The 19,789-nt window shown below is 43.8% G+C and overlaps 1 protein-coding gene across 8 annotated transcripts in view; it reads left to right on the top strand.

The window, feature by feature from the left end:
• Nucleotides 1-19,789, top strand: part of nfixb (nuclear factor I/Xb) — a 158,662-nt gene that overhangs the window by 121,753 nt on the left and 17,120 nt on the right. For 3 of the 8 annotated variants that reach the window (XM_062984701.1, XM_062984694.1, XM_062984699.1), the window contains exons 4-10: nt 7,789-7,854; nt 9,539-9,613; nt 10,089-10,200; nt 10,426-10,461; nt 11,294-11,421; nt 13,492-13,566; nt 19,058-19,186. In XM_062984701.1, coding sequence (XP_062840771.1) covers nt 7,789-7,854; nt 9,539-9,613; nt 10,089-10,200; nt 10,426-10,461; nt 11,294-11,421; nt 13,492-13,566; nt 19,058-19,186 — 621 coding nt within the window. The remainder of the gene's footprint in view (nt 1-7,788; nt 7,855-9,538; nt 9,614-10,088; nt 10,201-10,425; nt 10,462-11,293; nt 11,422-13,491; nt 13,567-19,057; nt 19,187-19,789) is intronic. The other 5 variants (XM_062984702.1, XM_062984697.1, XM_062984695.1 and 2 more) reach the window with 4 other exon arrangements.

The following is a 19,789-nucleotide window of genomic DNA, read 5'->3' as shown; positions in this document are numbered from 1 at the left end:
AAAGAAAATTGGCAAAAGTGTCAAACCAAATCAAGCAGCCATAAAAAAAACAAAAAAGTTAATAAGGCAGTTGTAGCCTAGTGGTTAAGGTACTAGACTTGTAATTATAAGGTTGTTGGTTCAAGCCCCACCACTGTTGGACCCTTGAGTGAGGCCCTTAACGCCTTAATTGCTTAGATTGTATACTGTCACACACACACATATATATATATATATAAATAAAATATAGATGGAAACCTATATATATGTATATACATGTATATATATATATATAACATAGTTTTGCATCTTTACCCCAAAACTCCTCCCAATCCAGTCGCATCCAATTACCCAATTGCATTACCCTTCCTCTCTACTGTTACTGACCTCCACTCCAGACCCAGAAGAGCCGTGACTAACACACACCCCGACACGTGTGCAGTAGCCGACAGCTTCTTTTCACCTGTACGCAGCAAGTTTATATGAGGCTCAGTCTTGTGCGTGGAGAGTCACCCACCGATCTCCATTATCTCCAGCAGAGATTGTAATTGCAACACTTATAAGGAATCCCATCCTGCATTCCCACTCTTGGATGAGCCAATCACTGTCCATGTAGGCGTCCAGCCTGCCGGTAACAGAAATGAGATTCAAATTTGCGAGTTTAAGATGTCAGTTCGGGCGGCACGATGGCTCGTTGGGAAGCACTGTCGCCTCACAGGAAGAACCAGGACCGGGTTCGATTCTCAGGTGGAGCGGCTCAGGTCTTTTCTGTGTGGGTTTCCTCCCGGGAGCTCCGGTTTCCTCCCACAGTCCAATGTTGTATGTGTAGTAGCTTCTACATGAGCATGAACTGTTTTGTACTCTCAGTTTATGACTGGTCTATTGTAAAAAAAACAGCAGCTTGTAAAAAGTAGAACATCAACCACAAGCTCAGTCCAACCGTTCACAATCCAACGCTTCTCCCTTCCACAGGTCACACCTTTCACAACAGGTTTACCCACAATTCAACTTCTTTCTGTCCAATTCTCTCGCGCTCTTAATTCCAGACCTGGAGTTCTCTCCCTCCCTCTCCGTCTCTTTCTCCGTCTGCACTGGGCGTGTAGTTGGCAGGGAGCGGGCACAGACGGGCACACAGATGGGCAGCAGGCAGCGCAGGGCAGATCTCAGCACACCTGCTCCTCTCTGGCACGACCCGGGCCAAACACACACACACACAGGCACAGGCACACACTGCTCACGTTCAGCTGCACACAGACCCAGAGTCCCACTCGACGTTTATATTAAGGGTTGGCACGACTGTCGAAATAAACAAATATTTGTACGGATCCTCGTGTTTGGATTCTAATACAGTGGTACCTTGAAACCTGACGTCAGTTGGTTCTGGGAGTGGTGTCGAGTTTTAAAGACGAAGTTTTGAGGTATTTTTTCCCATAAGGATGTATGGGAAACCTGTAAATGCATTCTGTGGTCCCATAGCGGGTACTCTGTTGTAATACCATTTGCCTTTGACAATTGTCAGTAAACACACACACACACACTGACACACACACACTGACACACACACTGACACACACACACACTGACACACAGACACACACACACACAGACACACACACACACACACACACAATGACACACACACTGACACACACACACACTGACACACACACACTGACACACACACTGACACACACACACACACTGACACACACACACTGACACACACACTGACACACACACACACACTGACACACACACACACACACTGACACACACACACTGACACACACACACTGACACACACACATTGACACACACACACTGACACACACACACAATGACACACACACTGACACACACACTGACACACACTGACACACACACTGACACACACTGACACACACACACACACACACACTGACACACACACACACACACTGACACACACACACACACACTGACACACACACACTGACACACTCACACACTGACACACACACTGACACACACACACTGACACACACACACACACTGACACACACACTGACACACACACACACACACACTGACACACACACACACACACACACACTGACACACACACACACACTGACACACACACACTGACACACACACACACACACTGACACACACACACTGACACACACACTGACACACACACACACTGACACACACACACACACACACTGACACACACACACACACACTGACACACACACACACACACTGACACACACACACACTGACACACACACTTGCGTGCAACTGCAAGCAGGTAGCCCCCACACACACACTTTAGCTCTAAACTGACTGATCTGACTGCGCCTGATGAAGCATTCCAACGCAAGGCCCTCGCAGGGGGCGTCCTTAAAAAGCGCCTGCCGAGGAGCCTCAGGTGAGGGGGCGCCGGCACCGAATCAAGTGTGCTTTTATAAGATAGGAAACGAATAATGTGCAAAGCGGTGGGAAGGGGGGGTTCTCAAATAAAATACTTCAGTAAAAGAGCACAACAAACATCTGTGTGGGATCGCCTCGGGGATTAGAAGGGCTTGGAACATTTTAAGCGCATTAAGGATTAAAAAAAGGGTCAGAAATGTTTAGCAACATACCGATAAACCTCTTATGCTAAACCCAGTTGGGCTAGCAGTTCTTTCTTTCTTTCTTCTGTGTTGTATGGAGAGCCGTGTGTGTGTGTGTGTGTGTGTTCTCTGTCGGTGTGGAGGTGGCAGCTGAGTTTTATTCATTCGGATTAAATATTTTTATACTGTGTGGATGTTCATTTTTATTTGCTGTCTTTAAAACGTTTACATTTGGAGTTAATTAAGCGAGTATTAAGTCAGTTATCGAAGTCACACACTTTTCCACAAAATCACATCTAGTTCTTCCTCATCATTTGATATTAATATGTATTCATTTGTATTGTCACGGTGGCTCGGTGGGTAGCACTGTCGCCTCACAGCAAGAAGGTCCTGGGTTCCATCCCCTGGTGGGGCGGTCCGGGTCCTTTCTGTGCGGAGTTTGCATGTTCTCCCCGTGTCTGTGTGGGTTTCCTCCGGGAGCTCCGGTTATCTCTCACTGTCCAAAACGTGCAGTCAGGTTAATCTGAGACACTGAATTGGTGAATGGGTGAGTGTGTGTGTGTGTGTGTCTGCCCTGCGATGGACTGGCGCCTTGCGCCCATTGAAAAGCTAGGATAGGCTCCAGCACCCCCCTGTGACCCTAATTGGATAAGCGGTTAAGAAAGTGAGTGAGGGAGTGATATTTATCGTATGGCTTTTTTTAATGCTTTACTAAATGGATAAAAGTATTGGGACACCTGTCCTTTTTTATTATTTTCTCCCAATTAGTCTTCCATTGCTAGGGACCTTGATCGCATCTGTAAAGGCTATATTTGCCTAACACGCTCTCCTGCTGACCCCTTCTTATTTGCCCATACTTCAGTAGATTCGTATGTGAGGCCAGTCTTGCGCACGGAGAGTCACACACTGATCGCCACATTCCTCCACTTGTGTACAAGTTCCATGGGTGACTAGCCAGAGTCCTTACACAGCAATGAAGACCCCACCCCTTTTTTACTACAGTCGCGTACGCAGTCCGCTGACCCCTTCTCATTCGCCCATACTTAGATAGATTTGCACATGAGGCCAGTCTCACGCACGCTCCACGTTCCTTCACTTCTATACAGATGCCTCGAGCAACTAACCAGGGTCCTTACACAGCAACGAAGACCACCCCCCCTTTTTACTACAGTAGCGTATGTAGTCCGCTGACCCCCTCTTATTCACCCATACGTCGTTAGATTTGCACACGGAGAGTCACACTCTGATCTCCACGTTCTTCCACTTCTGTACAGGCACCTCGGGCAACTAACCAGAGTCCTTACACAGCAACGAAGACCCCACCCCCTTTTTACTCCAATCTTTTCTCACCCAACAGACTAGTGGCCAATCTTGTCTGCTGCAGGCACTGCCAACTGTGCCGACCGGTAGCAGAGCTGAGATTCATACTCTAGCCAAATATCCTGCTGCGCCACCTGGATGCCCTACAGCCTTCATTCTTGTGGCAAGCCTTTCCACAAAACATTAGGATATGTCTGTGGAAATTTGTGCCCATTTAGTCAAAAGATCTTTTTTAGATACTGATGTTAAACAAGAAGACCTGGCTTGCAATTTTTGTTTTAGTCCGTTGGGGTTGAGGTTGGGTCCAGTGGAGTTCCTCTACACCAACTTCATGAAACCTGCTCAGAACGCTTGCGACAACCCAGTTCTCCTAACAAAGAGAAAAGAAATCAAACCCCTAACAAGCCAGGGACAAAAATGCACCTCAACAAACTGGTTTGCAGCCTGCACCCAGCTTAGGTCCAAACGTATAGCCCGCTCCAGAAAAGGGACCTCACACAGCCTTTGGGGCAGATTGCTTGTCCAGAGTAGTTCCCTTGTGATGCCTAAAGAGGCAGTAACAAAGATAAAATTGTACTGGCCTCATACACCTGCAGAAAACCGGACAGGATTGAGGCTGGCATCATGGCTTTTCCAACAGAGGAGCTGGCAACTCTGAGAGTAAGAAACCATGATAAATGGAAACACTTCCACCTGGAGCAAACTACCACTCAACAAGGCGCAACTGACGTCAATCAGGGAGGGATAACTTAAGCCTTGCCACCCTGTCTATGGTGTTTCCATGTGTAACCCGGACCTGTTGCAATCCTGTCCAGAATAAAACTGGTAAAACAGGAAAATGAAATAAAAACAATTTGACTTTTATTAATCGAACACTGACAACATGTAAAGCTAGACTGCACTAGACTGTTGCGTTGGTCATGCCGGATTCTTTGGATGCTTCCAAGCTGACATCCTGCTGAGAAACAGGAAGTACTTTCAAACTCAACAGCTGCCCCTACATGCCCATCGGACATGGTGTACGGGTGATGTGAGGACAATGAGAAGCTTAATCTGGGATGTTTTGTCATTGCTGTGTGAACAGTGAGCAGCATGTATTCTGAATGAAAGAGGGAGACACAGGGGTCAATAGGCGTCTAATAACGGTCTAATACACACGCACACTCACACACAGAGCTGGGAGCAATAAATGGCAGATGAAAGGTCAAACGGAGTTCATGGTCAGATAAATGCTAAGTGGTCAGCTGCTGCTGAGTGAGAGAGACGTTTTGCAAGATAAACAAGCCCTAACAGACGTTAACACCGTGTAAAGACGTTCGTCTGATTTCGAAAGCAAACCTATCAGATCTGATCAGGCATTATGGTCACATTATGGTCAAACAAGCTCCAAAACAGTAAGAGGTGCTCATGGGTGGCTGTGCCGAGACCCTACAGATGGGATGTTGAGTGGCCAAAGCGGCTCTGGCGTCTGGTACTGACCAACAGAAACGGTGATGAGGTGAAAGGGTCAGAACACACATCGAATTTTCATCTGTGTTTGAGGCCCATGAAAGTGCCCATGCTAAATCCTATTGCGCCTAAGATAGGCATGGGAACTGGACATAGGACATGGATGCAATGGAAGAAAATCAACTGGTCACATGACTCCTGTTTTCTCCAGAATCATGTGGACGGATGTGGTACCTGTAGAAGAGATGGCAGAGTTGACGGTCTTGCTGGTAATATCCTGGTACCAGATACCACAAGACTCAGATGTCTTGTGGAGTCCATGGGTCTGTTTGAAAACCTTCTGAACACCCCGATTCGAATCTCGACTCTGCTACCGGTCGACTGGGCGCCATCTAGCGGGCACAATTGGCAGTGCCTGCAGCAGACACAAACATTGGCCACCGTGTCTTCCCTATGGTGGGGAAAATAACCGGACCAAGTGGGTGGATTCTTCAGACGCTGTACAAGGACCCTGGCTAGCAGACCGAGGCGCTTGTGCAGAAGCACGGGCGTAAAGAAGGGGTCGGTGGGCACGTGAGCAGCGATATACCCTCCTTGAACGGAATCAGGAATCCACAGCAGCAGAAGACAATGTGACTGCCGATGAATCAGCAAAATCACTCAGAAATAAGAGACGAGGATTGGACACGAGGCCCCTGGACCCATGTTGTTGTGTTGTCTATCATTCCACCCCTAAATAGATATTGATTTATGATTATGTTACCACAGAGAAGCTACGGATTTAACATTAAGAGCGTATGTAGTTGCTGGTGTTGTCCAAATAACCAATTACTTATTATTATTCTTTAGCAATGTTGCTACACATCAAATAATCAGACAGAAGAGACGCTAATCCGCTATGTTTATCTGTCTCGTGTTTAACACATATGCATGTAAAATTGACCATAATCAAACCCTTAATGCCCGAACCGTTGGGTCAACATAACACGACTCTGGATTAGCATTCGACTCCTAGCTGGTTTAGCCAGAAGTCACCAGATCTCATCATGTCATGATAATGCTGATTGTATATCTAGGTTAAGCAAGGTGTTTCCATCTCTAATAGCAGTGTCACTGTGTTACTGAGGGGGGGGTTACAATCGCTAAGCTAGCAGGAATCCTTCAACACCGCCAGCACTAAAATGGCTGCCAAATGCTAAAATGGCTGCCAGGATTCTGCAGAGCAAACGCAAGCTAGAGAGAAAAGGAGCGAACGAGAGAAAAAAAAGAGCTCTTGGTTTTTGTCCACGTTCTCATCTCGCCAGTGTCTCGTTCCTCACTATCGGTTCCTCTTGATTTAGGTCTGATAGCCTGATTGTGAGATTGTGGCCGGCTGACTAGCGTCTGCCATGGGAGCAAACTCAAATTTGTATATTCTCATATTTGTATATTCTCATATTTGTATATTCTCATATTTGTATATTCTCATATTTGGATATTGAGGGAACCGTGTGCAAAGCTTGTTTGTTGGTTAGCGATTAACACCCACCTTGAGGAGGATTACTCTCTCTCACTGTATATATATAAATATATACATATGGGCGTACATTTACCGAAACACACTGGATAGCAAAAGGAAAGTCACTGAATCTGGGCCAAGTACAACATACAGCATGGATCTAGGCTCTCTTCAGTGTCAGCTTGCTTACGAGCCTGTGGAGACGTTATACAAACGTTAGTATGGCTGCACACAAATCAGTCCACATGCTATATGGGCCCATAGCGAAGCCTAGCTTTCATGAAATACTGTTTTATTGTGTTATACAGTAGGCCGTGTCATGGAACCAGTCTTAAAGATGGAATTATAGGGATGTGCAATGCCTAAAACCATAGGCATTAATATTCTGCCATTTAGTGGGCCATATTTATATATTTATTGGGACAGTGGTAGCTTAGTGGGTAGAGCTTTGGCCTATCAATCAGATCAGTCGGTTCGAATCCAGCCTCTACTATGCAGCCACTGTTGGCCCCTTGAGCAAGGCCGTTAACCCTGTCTGCTCCATGGGAGCCGTACAGTGGTCGACCCCAGCTTCCAAAAGAGCAGGGATATGTAAAGAAAGAATTTCATCGTACTGTACACGTGTATATGTATATATGACAAATAAAGGCTGTCATCTTCATTCTTCAAACAAGCATTTCTAAGACCAGACATACGTGTTGTACACTGGACAGGATGACAAACCGTTGCAGGACTCGTGGTCATACCCGGCCAGCCGATAGCACCGCTGAGTGCATTGAAAACGAAACCTCAGTGATCTGTTTCATGTCTTCTACAACTCACTTCCTGTTGTGTCATCATACATTTATTCTGATGTAGCAAAGAACCTTCTAGATGTATCTCTATACTTAACCCATCACTGTGTTTGGGACTGGATCTAATTCCTCACTGTTCTTATTTTAGCAGAATCTGGACAATCAGAGAACTCAAACCAGCAAGGAGAAGCAGACGTCAAGCCGCCACCCAATGGTGAGTCCTAAGCGATGTATTAGGTACACCTATAATGTCACCCACTGTACCCCATCTATCATCAAATCGGACCATCATAGGACCCCCACTGACCTTTTTTATCATTTTTCTCCGTTGGGAGCTGCTGATGTTTTTGAGACGTTCATTTGTTACTTTGTTTCCATTATTTTGGCCACCTGATATTTTCCCTATACTTTGTGTTTGTGGCTTTTCAGCGACAGTATTGTCTTACAGAAATTTTTTATATATCCCAATTAAACTAGTAATCATTTCAATTCTGCCAAAACAGAACCCAAAATCTACAATAATTCCACTCACACTTAACTCCTCTCCAACACCTTCAAAATCAAAAGTTTAACTAATGATTCATTATGAAACCCAAAAAACGGAGAGTCTCAGTGCTCCAATTTTGTGTCAATCAAATTTTCCAAACTCAGGGTTCTCAACCTTGGAACTTGTCGGCTCGTCTAAACGACGATCGTTTAAAATACAGTTACAAGCTCATCAATTAACCCTGGAGTTTTTACCAGAAAGTAAATGCACTCCTAAAATACTCGCCTACTGTGAGAACAAATTTGGGATGATTAGTCTGACAAGATGAAAGGAACCAAAGGGGACCTGGCTCTACATTAAGTGTAAGTCTTAATTTTCAGTCTTGAGTGCCAGACGTGGTAGAAAATGGCATCAGAATTTTCAGCGTTAGGATTTTCAGATATAGCAAGAAAATTCTTATGGGTCTCTGAAGGGGTCAGAATGAAGATAACTTTCCTGCCCATAACTTTTCTTGCTGTGATCAATCGAATTTAAATGGTTCCTTTAAACACATTCACAAAAAAAGAATTTGTAATCTGGCCTGGAGATTGGCATCAGGTCTCGGTTACAGAATTATGTCCTTCTGCCTTGCCAAATATGGTCGGCAATTTGGACATGAAGGCGCAGATGATTGACATGTCAGTTTCTCTTAACTCAAATATATGAAATAATTAAAAATAGTCAAATTAAATAAATATTTTCATTTTTTTCTTGTTTTATTTATGCATTTTCCCAATTTATGTCCAAGAAGGTCCTGGGTTTGATCCCCAGATGGGGCAGTCTGGGTCCAAACTCTGTGCGGAGTTTGCATGTTCTCCCCGTGTCTGCGTGGGTTTCCTCCGGGTCAGGTTAATTGGAGACGCTGAATTGCCCTATAGGTGAATGGGTGTGTGTATTTGTGTCTGCCCTGCGATGGACTGGCGTCCCGTCCAGGGTATTATTGTGTGCCTTGCGCCCATTGAAAAGCTGGGATAGGCTCCAGCACCCCCCCTCCCGCGACGCTGATTGGAAATAAGAAATAAGGCACCTCAGTAGGCAGCATTTTAAGGGATCTAAGAATTTAAACAGCCCTTTTCTCAGGAGTGTGTAGGATGATGTAAAATGCATTTATGTAGAGAGATCACTAGGTTTTCAGACAAACCAGATGTTCTATGACAGATGTTATGATGGACAACTCATGACAAGTCATGTTTATGTCACATGATATGTCACAAGTCCACAAAACATGACGTTTCTGGACACCTCGGCTCAGGCTGTAGTTCTGATATAGCGGGACTGACCAAAGTTGTCCAGCTGTTCGTGTCCAGTGTGCTGTATGCGATGTAGCGGGCTGTGTTTCATTCCCTGTTGTTGTTTCACTCTCTCTCCACAGGCCACTTGAGCTTCCAGGACTGCTTTGTGACTTCAGGCGTGTGGAACGTGGCCGAGCTGGTCCGCGTGTCGCAGAGTGAGTCACCCACCACGCGTCCTCTTTTTTCTCGACTGACCTCACACTTTTACTCACTTGCCAGTGTTTCAGATGATGCAATGATTTCATGGTCCTTTCAGCAACAATGGAAACAAAGTGCTAATTGTAACACTATACGGGCAAAAGTATTTGGATCTTTTCAGCTATAACAGCATCACAAATAAAAAGATTGGAGATGGGCAGCAGGTCACGGTTACAGAATTATGTCGTTCTGCCTTGCCAAATATGGACATAAAGGTGCAGATGATTGATATGTCAGTTTCTCTTAAGTCAAATATATGAACAAAAAGGCTTCTTACAGGACTGTGGGACTTTGTGCCTATTCAGCTGATGGAGGATTTGTATGGCACATCAGCTGGACACTGATGTTGGTCAAGAAAGCATCAGCTGATGTGCCATACAAATCCTTCTTACAAATTATGACATCATAACATAATGCTTCTCTCATCTTTAGCTCCGGTTGCCACGGCTACCGGTCCCAACTTCTCCCTGGCCGACCTGGACAGTCCTGGATATTACAACATCAACCTGGGTCGGCGTTCCATTACGTCCACCCCATCGACCAGGTACACACACACACATAACTGAGATCTTTAAGAGTCTTGGCAGGCTGTGGCTCTCCCTCACTCTGTCTTTATCTTTGTCTCGTCGTTTTCCTGCTCCTGACGTTATTCTGTGGATTTTTAAATGTCTGTCTTTTACCTCTTTCTCTTTCCTCTCATATTTACTCTTTGTGCTTTTGGCTTTCACACACTGTGCATTCTTTTCCCTGGTTTTCTGGACTGCGGCAGGACTGAGATGGAGCTGTACGGCAGTCTCCCTCGGAGGTACAACCCACCGCCTGCTCTCTTCATCCTCCTCTGTTTCCTCACTAAGCTCTGTAATCATTCTCATCGTTCCAAAGAAAGACTGTCAGCTTTCCATCATAAGGAAATTGTTCATTGTATTAAAATAGGTGCTGGGTTTGTCTTATACGAGAGGTCTTCAAAAAGTTTCCGCACTTTTGTATTTTGGTTGGAAGCGGTGAAGGTGGGAGGAGGGATAATTGGTTGTGACTGAGAGACGCTTATAGTCTGGATTTAGCGGCATCTGATTTCCATCTTTTTGGACGCTCAAAGAAGCTTTAAGGGGAAGAAGATTTACATGTGATGATGATGTGAAAACGTTTTTTTTGCTGATGGCATTAAAAAGTTGGTACGACGCTGGGAAAAATACATCGGAAGGAAGGTGACTATGTAGAGAAGTGAAATTCTTAACTGCACTTCTTATTAAATAGGGTTTAAAAAATGCAGAAACTTTTTTGAAGATCCCTCGTACTTGTTTTAATTTATACTAAAGATGATTTGTTTAAACAATCATTTCATAGGCCATTTTAATTTAATCCTACACAAACTATTAATTGATTAATCAATATAATCGAATAAAAGAGTTACCTGGGGTGCTTGGGTGTCACAGCAGTCCAACACGCTAGCACACCACTGTTGAGTGTTTGAACTTTGAGTTTTGGGATACCTCAGGTCACTACACCACCACTTTTATTGTTCCATATTTAACTTATCATGCACTAATCTTGCACAGAAAAACTTCATGTGCCGTCAGTTAAGTCAGGTCTAGCTTTCACGACACCCTGTTTTAATCCCCCTCTCCTTCTTTTTGTAGCTCAAACAAGCGTAAGTCGATCGATGACAGTGAGATGGAGAGCCCAGTGGATGAGGTGTTCTACTCGGGACGCTCCCCTGCACCAGGTGGCTCACAACCCAGCGGCTGGCCTAACGATGTTGATGCAGGTATATCCACGTAACCTCTCACACTAACAAAAAACAGAGCCATCACCCTTATTCTAGTCTGTCTGTTCACATAGACAAGAACATCGCCGATACCAGAGTTAATAGATCTCATAGATATACTGTATATATGACATGTATACATATATATTACACTGACAGTATTGAGACACTCCCTCTTATTTTTAAATTCATGTGTTTCAGCCGCAACAGTTGCTAGAAAGTGTAATAAATCACTTATTTAAAGAAAATTATATGCTACCAACTTTGCAGCAACAGTTTAGGGACGGACCTGTAAACAAAGCAAGTCTATAAAATAATTAAGAAAATATTGTTTTAAAGAAAATCCAGTGGCCTGCACAGCCCTGACCTCTTTCTTGACCTTGATCAGTGTCCAGCCATACAAATACTCTTTTGACTGAATGGGCACAAATTCCCACAGACATACTTAGAAGTCTTGTGAGAAGAGATCACATAGAGGTCAGAATATTTTAATACCATTGACAGGTGATATGAAGCAGCCTTAGATTCGAAACGTTAATCCGATTGAAAGTTGTGCGGCGCATTCACAATCGGGAATTGGAAATGACTAGATTGGGAGATTAAGGGGGACAATATACAGAAAAAATAATAAATATTAATATTAAAAACCGCTGTAATATATGATCACTTACAGAACCACAGAAAGCAAGACAGCTTTAAAATGTTACTCTCTCCTTAGTCTCTCCTTCATCACCCAGTTCCCCACTATCCGCTATAGGGCAGACACGGTCAGGAATAAATTAGTACTATTAGAATGCTTGCCACTGTACCATCACAATTCACCACAGAGTATTCTGGAAATCCCTTCAGACAATACTTTTTTGTTTTCAGTTGAACATTTTAATGCATTTTAAGATCTGTATTATTACTGATTGGTTTAGATGCTAAATTGTCTGGACTTGAAATGTGCTGGTATAAAACTTAATACTGTATATAGTCTTTAGTTTACAAATTTAAACAGCCCCAGACCTTTCATCCGCCTGAACACATGTATTCATCTTGATTTGTTTTTTGGGAGGGGGAAGTGGAAAGCAAAGCAGAGAGGAAAAGGTTGCACGCATAGAGAATGTGTTTTTTGTTGTAAACCAATGGTAAATGTTTGGGACTGTAAATATAACCACATTTGTACTACATTTTCTACTATTTTTTGTTCAAACATTTCCCAATATAGTTATTTCCTATTTCAAATTGTAAATCCACTGCCTGCACAACCTGTGTGTGGAAATCCAACACTGGCAGGTGATAAAAAGCGGCGCAGATTAGAAACATGTTAGAGGAGGGTTATGGTGATCCGGGTCTCCTTTGATCAGATCAGGGGTTGTGCAATGTCAGCGCATTTATAATTAGGAATTGGAAATGACTAGATTGAGAGACAAAAGGGGAAAATGTCAATATTTGAAAAAAAATTGAAGATCTGTTCCTTTGAATCCTAATTCACTGCGATTTTACAACATAATATTTATACAGAGGCGCTTGGATAGAGAAGCGGTAAACTACGCTAGCCCACTACTGCTGTGGTCTCAGGGTTAAAATCAACTGCGTTGCTATCAGTCGGTCAGACGTCTACGTACAGACATAATTGGCTATGTCTGATTTATGGGTTGGCGTCCTGTCCGGAGTGTGTTACTGCATTGTGCCCAGTGATTTCTAAACACAGTAACCTCAACCAGAAAAGGAGAAGTGTGTAACATCTCAGCATGTAAACCAAAGCATTGACATGCCCTAATATTCTCCAAAGTGCTCCCTCCATCTCCTGCTTTGCTCTCCAGCTAGAGGATTGATAGAAAAATGAATTTCATGTGTATGATCTTGATGATGCTTAACTTGGACTAACCTTCCGGATTCATGTAGCTTTGCTGATTATAAATCTAATGACCTTACAGCAGAGATACGGTATGAATTTTGAGACTGCAGGGATTATCAGCATGTGTGTAAACAATGTGAAGTGCATTAACCCTGATCCCTGAATCTGTCTTTCTGTTTCTCTGTCATGTTGGTAACTCTGTTCTTCTCCCCTGTTTGGGTTTTCAGTGCAGCACCATTTGGCCAGTATGCAGGAGAGGAAGATTAAGCATGAGAACGATGGCGTGCAGTTTCCTTACCATGGTTAGACCACATTATCGTTATCTTTACCTGCTCTACATCACTCACAACCTCACAACCTGCATTCAGACTGACCTGACTGTCCCTCTGTCTCACTGTCCGTTACTTACTCTTTCTGTATCTGTCTCCCTCTTTCTGCTTCACTGCACCATGTTCCGTCTGTGAAGTCATTTTCCTGTTCAGAGTGATTGTCCATAATTAGAAGGATGAACTCATAGTTCTCAAATGTATGTAAGGATTTACGTGCTAGATATAAAGCTGAGCATTTTATTAGGTACACATGTCCGGTATGGCTGTTATTTATTGTTTTATAAGCTACACCTACAATACAGAGTAACATTTTGGGTAAACAGTTACTGACTGTAGTCTATCTGTTGCTCTGTACACATTGTTATCGCTCTGTACGCCTTTTACCAATCAAAAGAGACACCCCAATGAACCCCCAGTGACCAGATAATGATTGCGTGTTCTTAGTACACAACAGCTACAATAACTGCTAACCGTGTATGTGATCCTAATATTGAGTCCTTAAGGTTTAAACAGTGTTTTTAAAATCCCAACAACACTACTGTACCTGATACACTCATACAGAGAAACTCCCACTATTATGTCATTACTACATTAGTCAGGTGGCACTGTGGTCCTGGGTTCAATACCCAAGGAAAATGTCCTCATTAATTTAGTAGGGCCCTACTTATGAGGCTGCAGCATTTTACTCATCAAGGTACCTTGCTAGTCACCTACAGCTGGCTCTGTAGGTATTAAAATGCTAAATTCAGCCTATTCTGGCTGCTGATAATCCTTTAATCTGTCCCTGTTTGTGCTGCAATTATTAATATGGATTAATTACAATGATACACATTCACAGCGGTGGTCAATTATCTCTGACTGTGTGTGTTTGTGTGTTTAGCTAAGTGATACATTAGCTAGTGGGTTAGTGAAACAACCCCGCCTTGAGACCTCCCGCCACAACTGAACACACTCACTCACACACACCATAATCCAAGCAAACAAACGCAAACACACTCAGGTGTGCCGCCTGTGATGCCATAGGCCTTATGTCGTCGAAATATGCCACACACACACACTGACGCGCACATACACACACGTATACACATGCAATCTGGAGATAAGCAGAGCTCTGGTCCAGATGGTGCCTCCATGTGTCGACAGCTCTGGGAGCTACTGTGTTACAGAAGACATCTGTTAGCACAATGATGATGCTAGTAGTATTGATGGTGCAGTGATCGTGTTTTGAGTGCGTCTGTGTGTGTGACTGACGCCCTGCTACACTCCAAAGGTGATTCACTACCTGAACGAAGCCTCGTCATTCCTCATTAAACCCGCCGCTCTGTGTGTCGACGTAAAGACCACTTAACATTCACCTCGCTCCGATGTTCATTCAGCTTTCCCTGCACCCTCAGTGCCTTCCAAGTGCTGCACCGTCGCCCGACTAATGAATTCAAGTGCTACGAGAATGTAGTCAGGTTCACGTTCAGAGCCAGGAAACCAGACAGCACGCGATTGTTTGGTGCTTTTTATCGTACGACGCGTTTCTTTGGACGTGTACATAACTGGCGTCATATAGCCGGTCAACAGCTCGAGGATTGTCTGCTGGCCAGCTTGTTAGCGTGGCGAGACTGGAGGGTCACGGGAGCATTTGATTGGCTGCCAGTCTGCCTGTGCATTGTGCCAGGAACTGGACAGAGAAAAAGAAATCAAAAAATGAAACGCACACACATTCACGAAGCGCCGCATATGTGGAGACAGGAAGAGGAAGATCAGAGGAAATTCTGTCAGCATTAAGTCCTTTTATTTGGCGGCTTTTACCAGCCACTGACAGAGACGCATATGTTAGAGGATTAATTAAATCACCAACATGGCAACTGGCTCTGATTATTAGTTGTATGGACACTGTTTAATGGTGTAGAGTTGTTATTAAGTAGCATTTGTTTTAATCATATTTACACGTTAATGTACAATTTACACTTATTTTATTTATCGTTTTAAATAACCAGTTTGATGAGATCCAACTCTTTAAAGGTGCAAGTTTGGGCTAAATGTCTTCCATTTCAGAATTATTGAAGGCACTGTGGTACTGGGAACAAATGTAGTTTTATATTCTTGCTCTGATTTGTGCCATGCTACAGTTTGAATGTAAAGATCCACAGACGGTGTAATTTGTTGACCCTTGTAGACCCAAGTGTGTACCTTTTTAAACTATGTCCATTTAATTCAGATACTTACATTTGACCATAATTTGAAGTGCTTTTGTCAACAAGATTTTTATGTTTTTATGTAAGGTCAACAATTAAAATAGGTTCACATTATTTTGACTTGGATATGTATGTAGAATTGAGCCAAAAGCTTGGGAAGGTCCTTTCCTGTTCCAGCATGGCTTTTTCCTTGATGAAGCAAGCTGACAAGTTTCATGTGCAGAGAATCGAGTGGCCCGCACAGAGCCCTGATCTTAACTCTACTGAAAATCTATGGAGTTAATCAGAATGTCAATCGTAAGCCTGGTGTTCTTATTCAACATTAGTAATGCTCCTTTAGCTAAATATTTATTTATGCATTTTCTTTCTTTTTCTCCCGATTTAGCGTAGCCAATTAGTCTTCCGCTGCTGCGGATCCCAATTGCGTTCGAGGAGGGTGTGCTAAATAGGGTCCTTACACAGCATTTGAAGACCCCACCCACTAATTAATCCGGTCTTTTCCCACCTAATCTTATTTTCCCAACCAGCAGACTCTGTGGCCTATTTTGTCTGCTGTAGGCACTGTCAATTTTGCCTGCTAGAGGTCGCCCAGCCGACCGGTAGTAGAGCTGAGATTCGAACCAGGGTGTTCAGAATCTCAGCGCTGGTTTTCTATATCCCACTGCGCCACCTGAGCGCCCTAGTGTTTGATTTTTAACTGATTTTCAAATAAAAAATGCTTACTTCAGGCATGAATCTTAACCAAAAAGAAGCATAACCCTTACACATACTGTCCTTTAAGATTAAACGCAAATTTTATCACCCATTAATAAAGCTTGATAAACAGTTCCTGGTTTAATTTTTAAGCTGGATTGTATTATATCGTTGGACTTAAAGCCTTAAGAATAAAGCTTGGAAGCAGCTTCACTTCTGACTGTTTATGACTCTTCTGGAGTTGACGTTGGGCTCTCTAAATCTCCCATGACCATTGCCTCACAGATATATTGAGAGAGAAAGAGAGAAAGCAGGGAGTTGTAATTATATTCCACGGTAACGTAATGGAGTTCATTCTCACAGGTCTAAAAATCATGTTGACGCTGCCAGATACTCTAGAATCTGAAACTGTGTGTTTGGATTACCATATATCGCAATAATTTCCTTCAGAACGAGCCACAAGAAGACTCCATCATAAAACACTCCTTTTAATTCCCTCAGCTCTGACACATTTGGCAGTGTTTCTGGGTCACTCGGTAAGCCCAGCGTATACTTAGCTCGCTTGTTTGTGCCAAACTTTGGAATAGCTCGTCGGCCCGAGCCCGGGCCCCGTGGCTTTCAGGCCGACGTTTATAGAAACGGGAGGACACTTTAATGTTGCGTTATATACTAGGAGCACATGTCAGCGCCTTCTCTCTGCCTCCATTTCTCACACTTCCTTCTTATTATTCGCACATCTCTCGCTCCCCTCCTGTTTTCTTTTCCGTCTGGCGTCGACTTGCAGGCTCACGTCGACGACTCAGGGCAGTTTTAGAGAACAACTTGTTCTAACAGAGCTGTGAATAAACTCTGTAACAACTTTATACAGGGATTGGAGTATGATGAAGCTGATTGAAGACATTCTGTGAGAACTTAGTTCTTTCTTTTATGTAGATGTGGGCTGAACATTTAAAATCCGTGTACTGGAAGGGGTTTGGATGTGGTATTTGTTACTAACCGCGTCCCTGTGACAATAATTCAGTTTTAAAATTGTCCAAAATGAGCTCACTAGTGCCGGGGTCCAGGGATCAAATCTACAGCAGTGCTATCGGCAAGTCAAGTGTCTACATACACACATGTTTGGCTGGCTGTCATTGTGCAGCTATAACAGCCTCTACTCTTCTTCTGGAAATACATATTAAATTGTAAGATTTTGAAGTGATCAGAATCAGAACAAGGTGTTAATATTCAGCTCTGTTTGGAGTTTCTTTAAAACAAACTGAACAAACCGTGTCTTTGTAGACCTTGCTGTGCGCAAAAACAGGAGAGGACATTCCCTAAACTGTTACCACAAAGTTGAAAGGACATCATTTTATATTTAACAGATTTAGAATGCTGATAATTAGGAAGGATATCAACAAACTTTAACCAATTAGGATTAAAAAAGTTACTTTTCTTCATTTCATTTCAACTGACAGATGCTGTGGTAGTTCAGCGGTCTATCATGCTAGCCCACCATCGCTGAGATCCAGGTTCGAATCTCTAGCAGTGCTATTGGTTGGTCAGGAGTCTGAACACAGACATGATTGGCTTTGTCTTAGGGAGAATGGCTTAGGCCCTGCGAGCCGCTCAGGTGGCGCAGCGGTAAAAACACACGCTGGAACCAGAGCCGGAATCTCAAATACATCGTATTGAATCCCAGCTCTGCCTGCCAGCTAGGTTGAGCGGCCACATGAACAACGATTGGCCTGTTGTTCAGTTATGGGTGGGATTAAGCCGGATAGGGTCTCTCTCTCATAACTAATGCAATTACGACCTCTGCTGGCTGATTGATGGCGTCTGCACAGAGATAATCAAAAGAGTGCTGTCAGGGTGTGTCTCTCCGTACACAGTGCTGAGCTTTACTGCACTCGTCAAAGTGTAGGTGATAAGATGCATATGGCTACTGCCCACGTGTCGGAGGGGGCGTTGGTTAGCTTCGTTTTCCTCAATCAGAGCAGGGATCGGCATTGGTGGAGGGGAAGCATGACGCAATCGGGCAATTGGACGCGCTAAAAGGGGAGAAAAAGGGGGAGAAAATGCATAAATAAAAAAAAAAAAGGAATATAATATAATAATATAGGGTCTGTTTTGTTTTATGTGTTACGCCCTGATTGGCTCACCTAGTGCAGATAAATATAAACACTAGAACACTAGAATTTCACTGGCTGAGTTTTTTGAAAACACCTACAAGTGAATTATCTGTGTATCTTAATCATAGTCATTTGTATATGTCTTGTAGTTGTTCGAAAGAGATTGTGTGTGTGTGTGTGTGTGTGTGTGTGCTCGTCATTGTGACAGACAGATCAGATCAAACCAATCCGGGTCTTACCGGACCTGCTACCATGGCCTCCACCCAGCTACTTTTTCTTGTTGCCAGTCTTTACTAGAAAGACCCCCTCTCCCTCTCCCATCTTTCCCCCCCTCCCCAAACTTCTGCTTCAACTGAGGTGATTTTTTTTCTCCTCCTAAAGCATACAGATCAAGCCGAGATCCAAACCCAGAGCCTGTTTCATTAAAACCACCTATCTCTTCTCTGCCATTCTGTTGATCCCATTTTTTGCCAGGACTCTCGTCGCCTGGTTCCCTTAAGAAGCCGGGGAAATTCGATTTCAGCGCTCTGTCCGGCCAGACGAGGTCTGCTCGCATGCCGTTCACCCACCACCCACTGCCCATGCTGGCAGGAGTGAGACCAGGTGAGAACTCAGAGCCCCTAAACACCCACCCACCCCAACACCATTCACCTTTACCTTCCTGCTTCCCAGTATCCCAGTATCCACTCACAGCGGCCTCGTGTGCAGTGCCGGGCACTGGTGAGGTGAGGTCGTGTTTTTATTAGTCCTTTCAGGTTGTGCTGGGTTGGGGATTTCTGTCTGGCATCTCTTTTAACTTCTCACTCCTGGGTTTCTTTCCTGTCTTGCCATTTCCTTGGGGTTTTTCGGTTGGTCTGTCTGTCTGTCTGTGGTGAGATACTTTCCCGCAGGCGATCACAAGCTTTATTTTTGGCCGGTCTGGGGACGCAGCTGTACACTTGAAGTCTTAATCAGATCTAGGTGCTGGTTTAAATTGGGACTGGAATTTATTCTGGATTATGTCTAACCATACAGAACTGGGTGAAGGAGGGTGTTCCTTATTGCTCTTTTGGTCAACTGGTTTGCTTTAATAAATTCAAAGTATTGAAGTGAATAGAGCTGTGTGGTCTTAGTATTTGGAATATTCTGGAACTGGCCAAACCCAATAGTAAAACGCTTAATCAGGAAAAATATGCAGCACTTATCACAATATTATTAAGCAAGAAG

The sequence above is a fragment of the Trichomycterus rosablanca genome, chromosome 22 (assembly GCF_030014385.1).
Source record: "Trichomycterus rosablanca isolate fTriRos1 chromosome 22, fTriRos1.hap1, whole genome shotgun sequence".
NCBI classification, from domain to species: Eukaryota; Metazoa; Chordata; class Actinopteri; order Siluriformes; family Trichomycteridae; genus Trichomycterus; species Trichomycterus rosablanca.
Note: the sequence above shows the minus strand (reverse complement) of the source record. Positions and strands in the feature narration are given on the sequence as shown.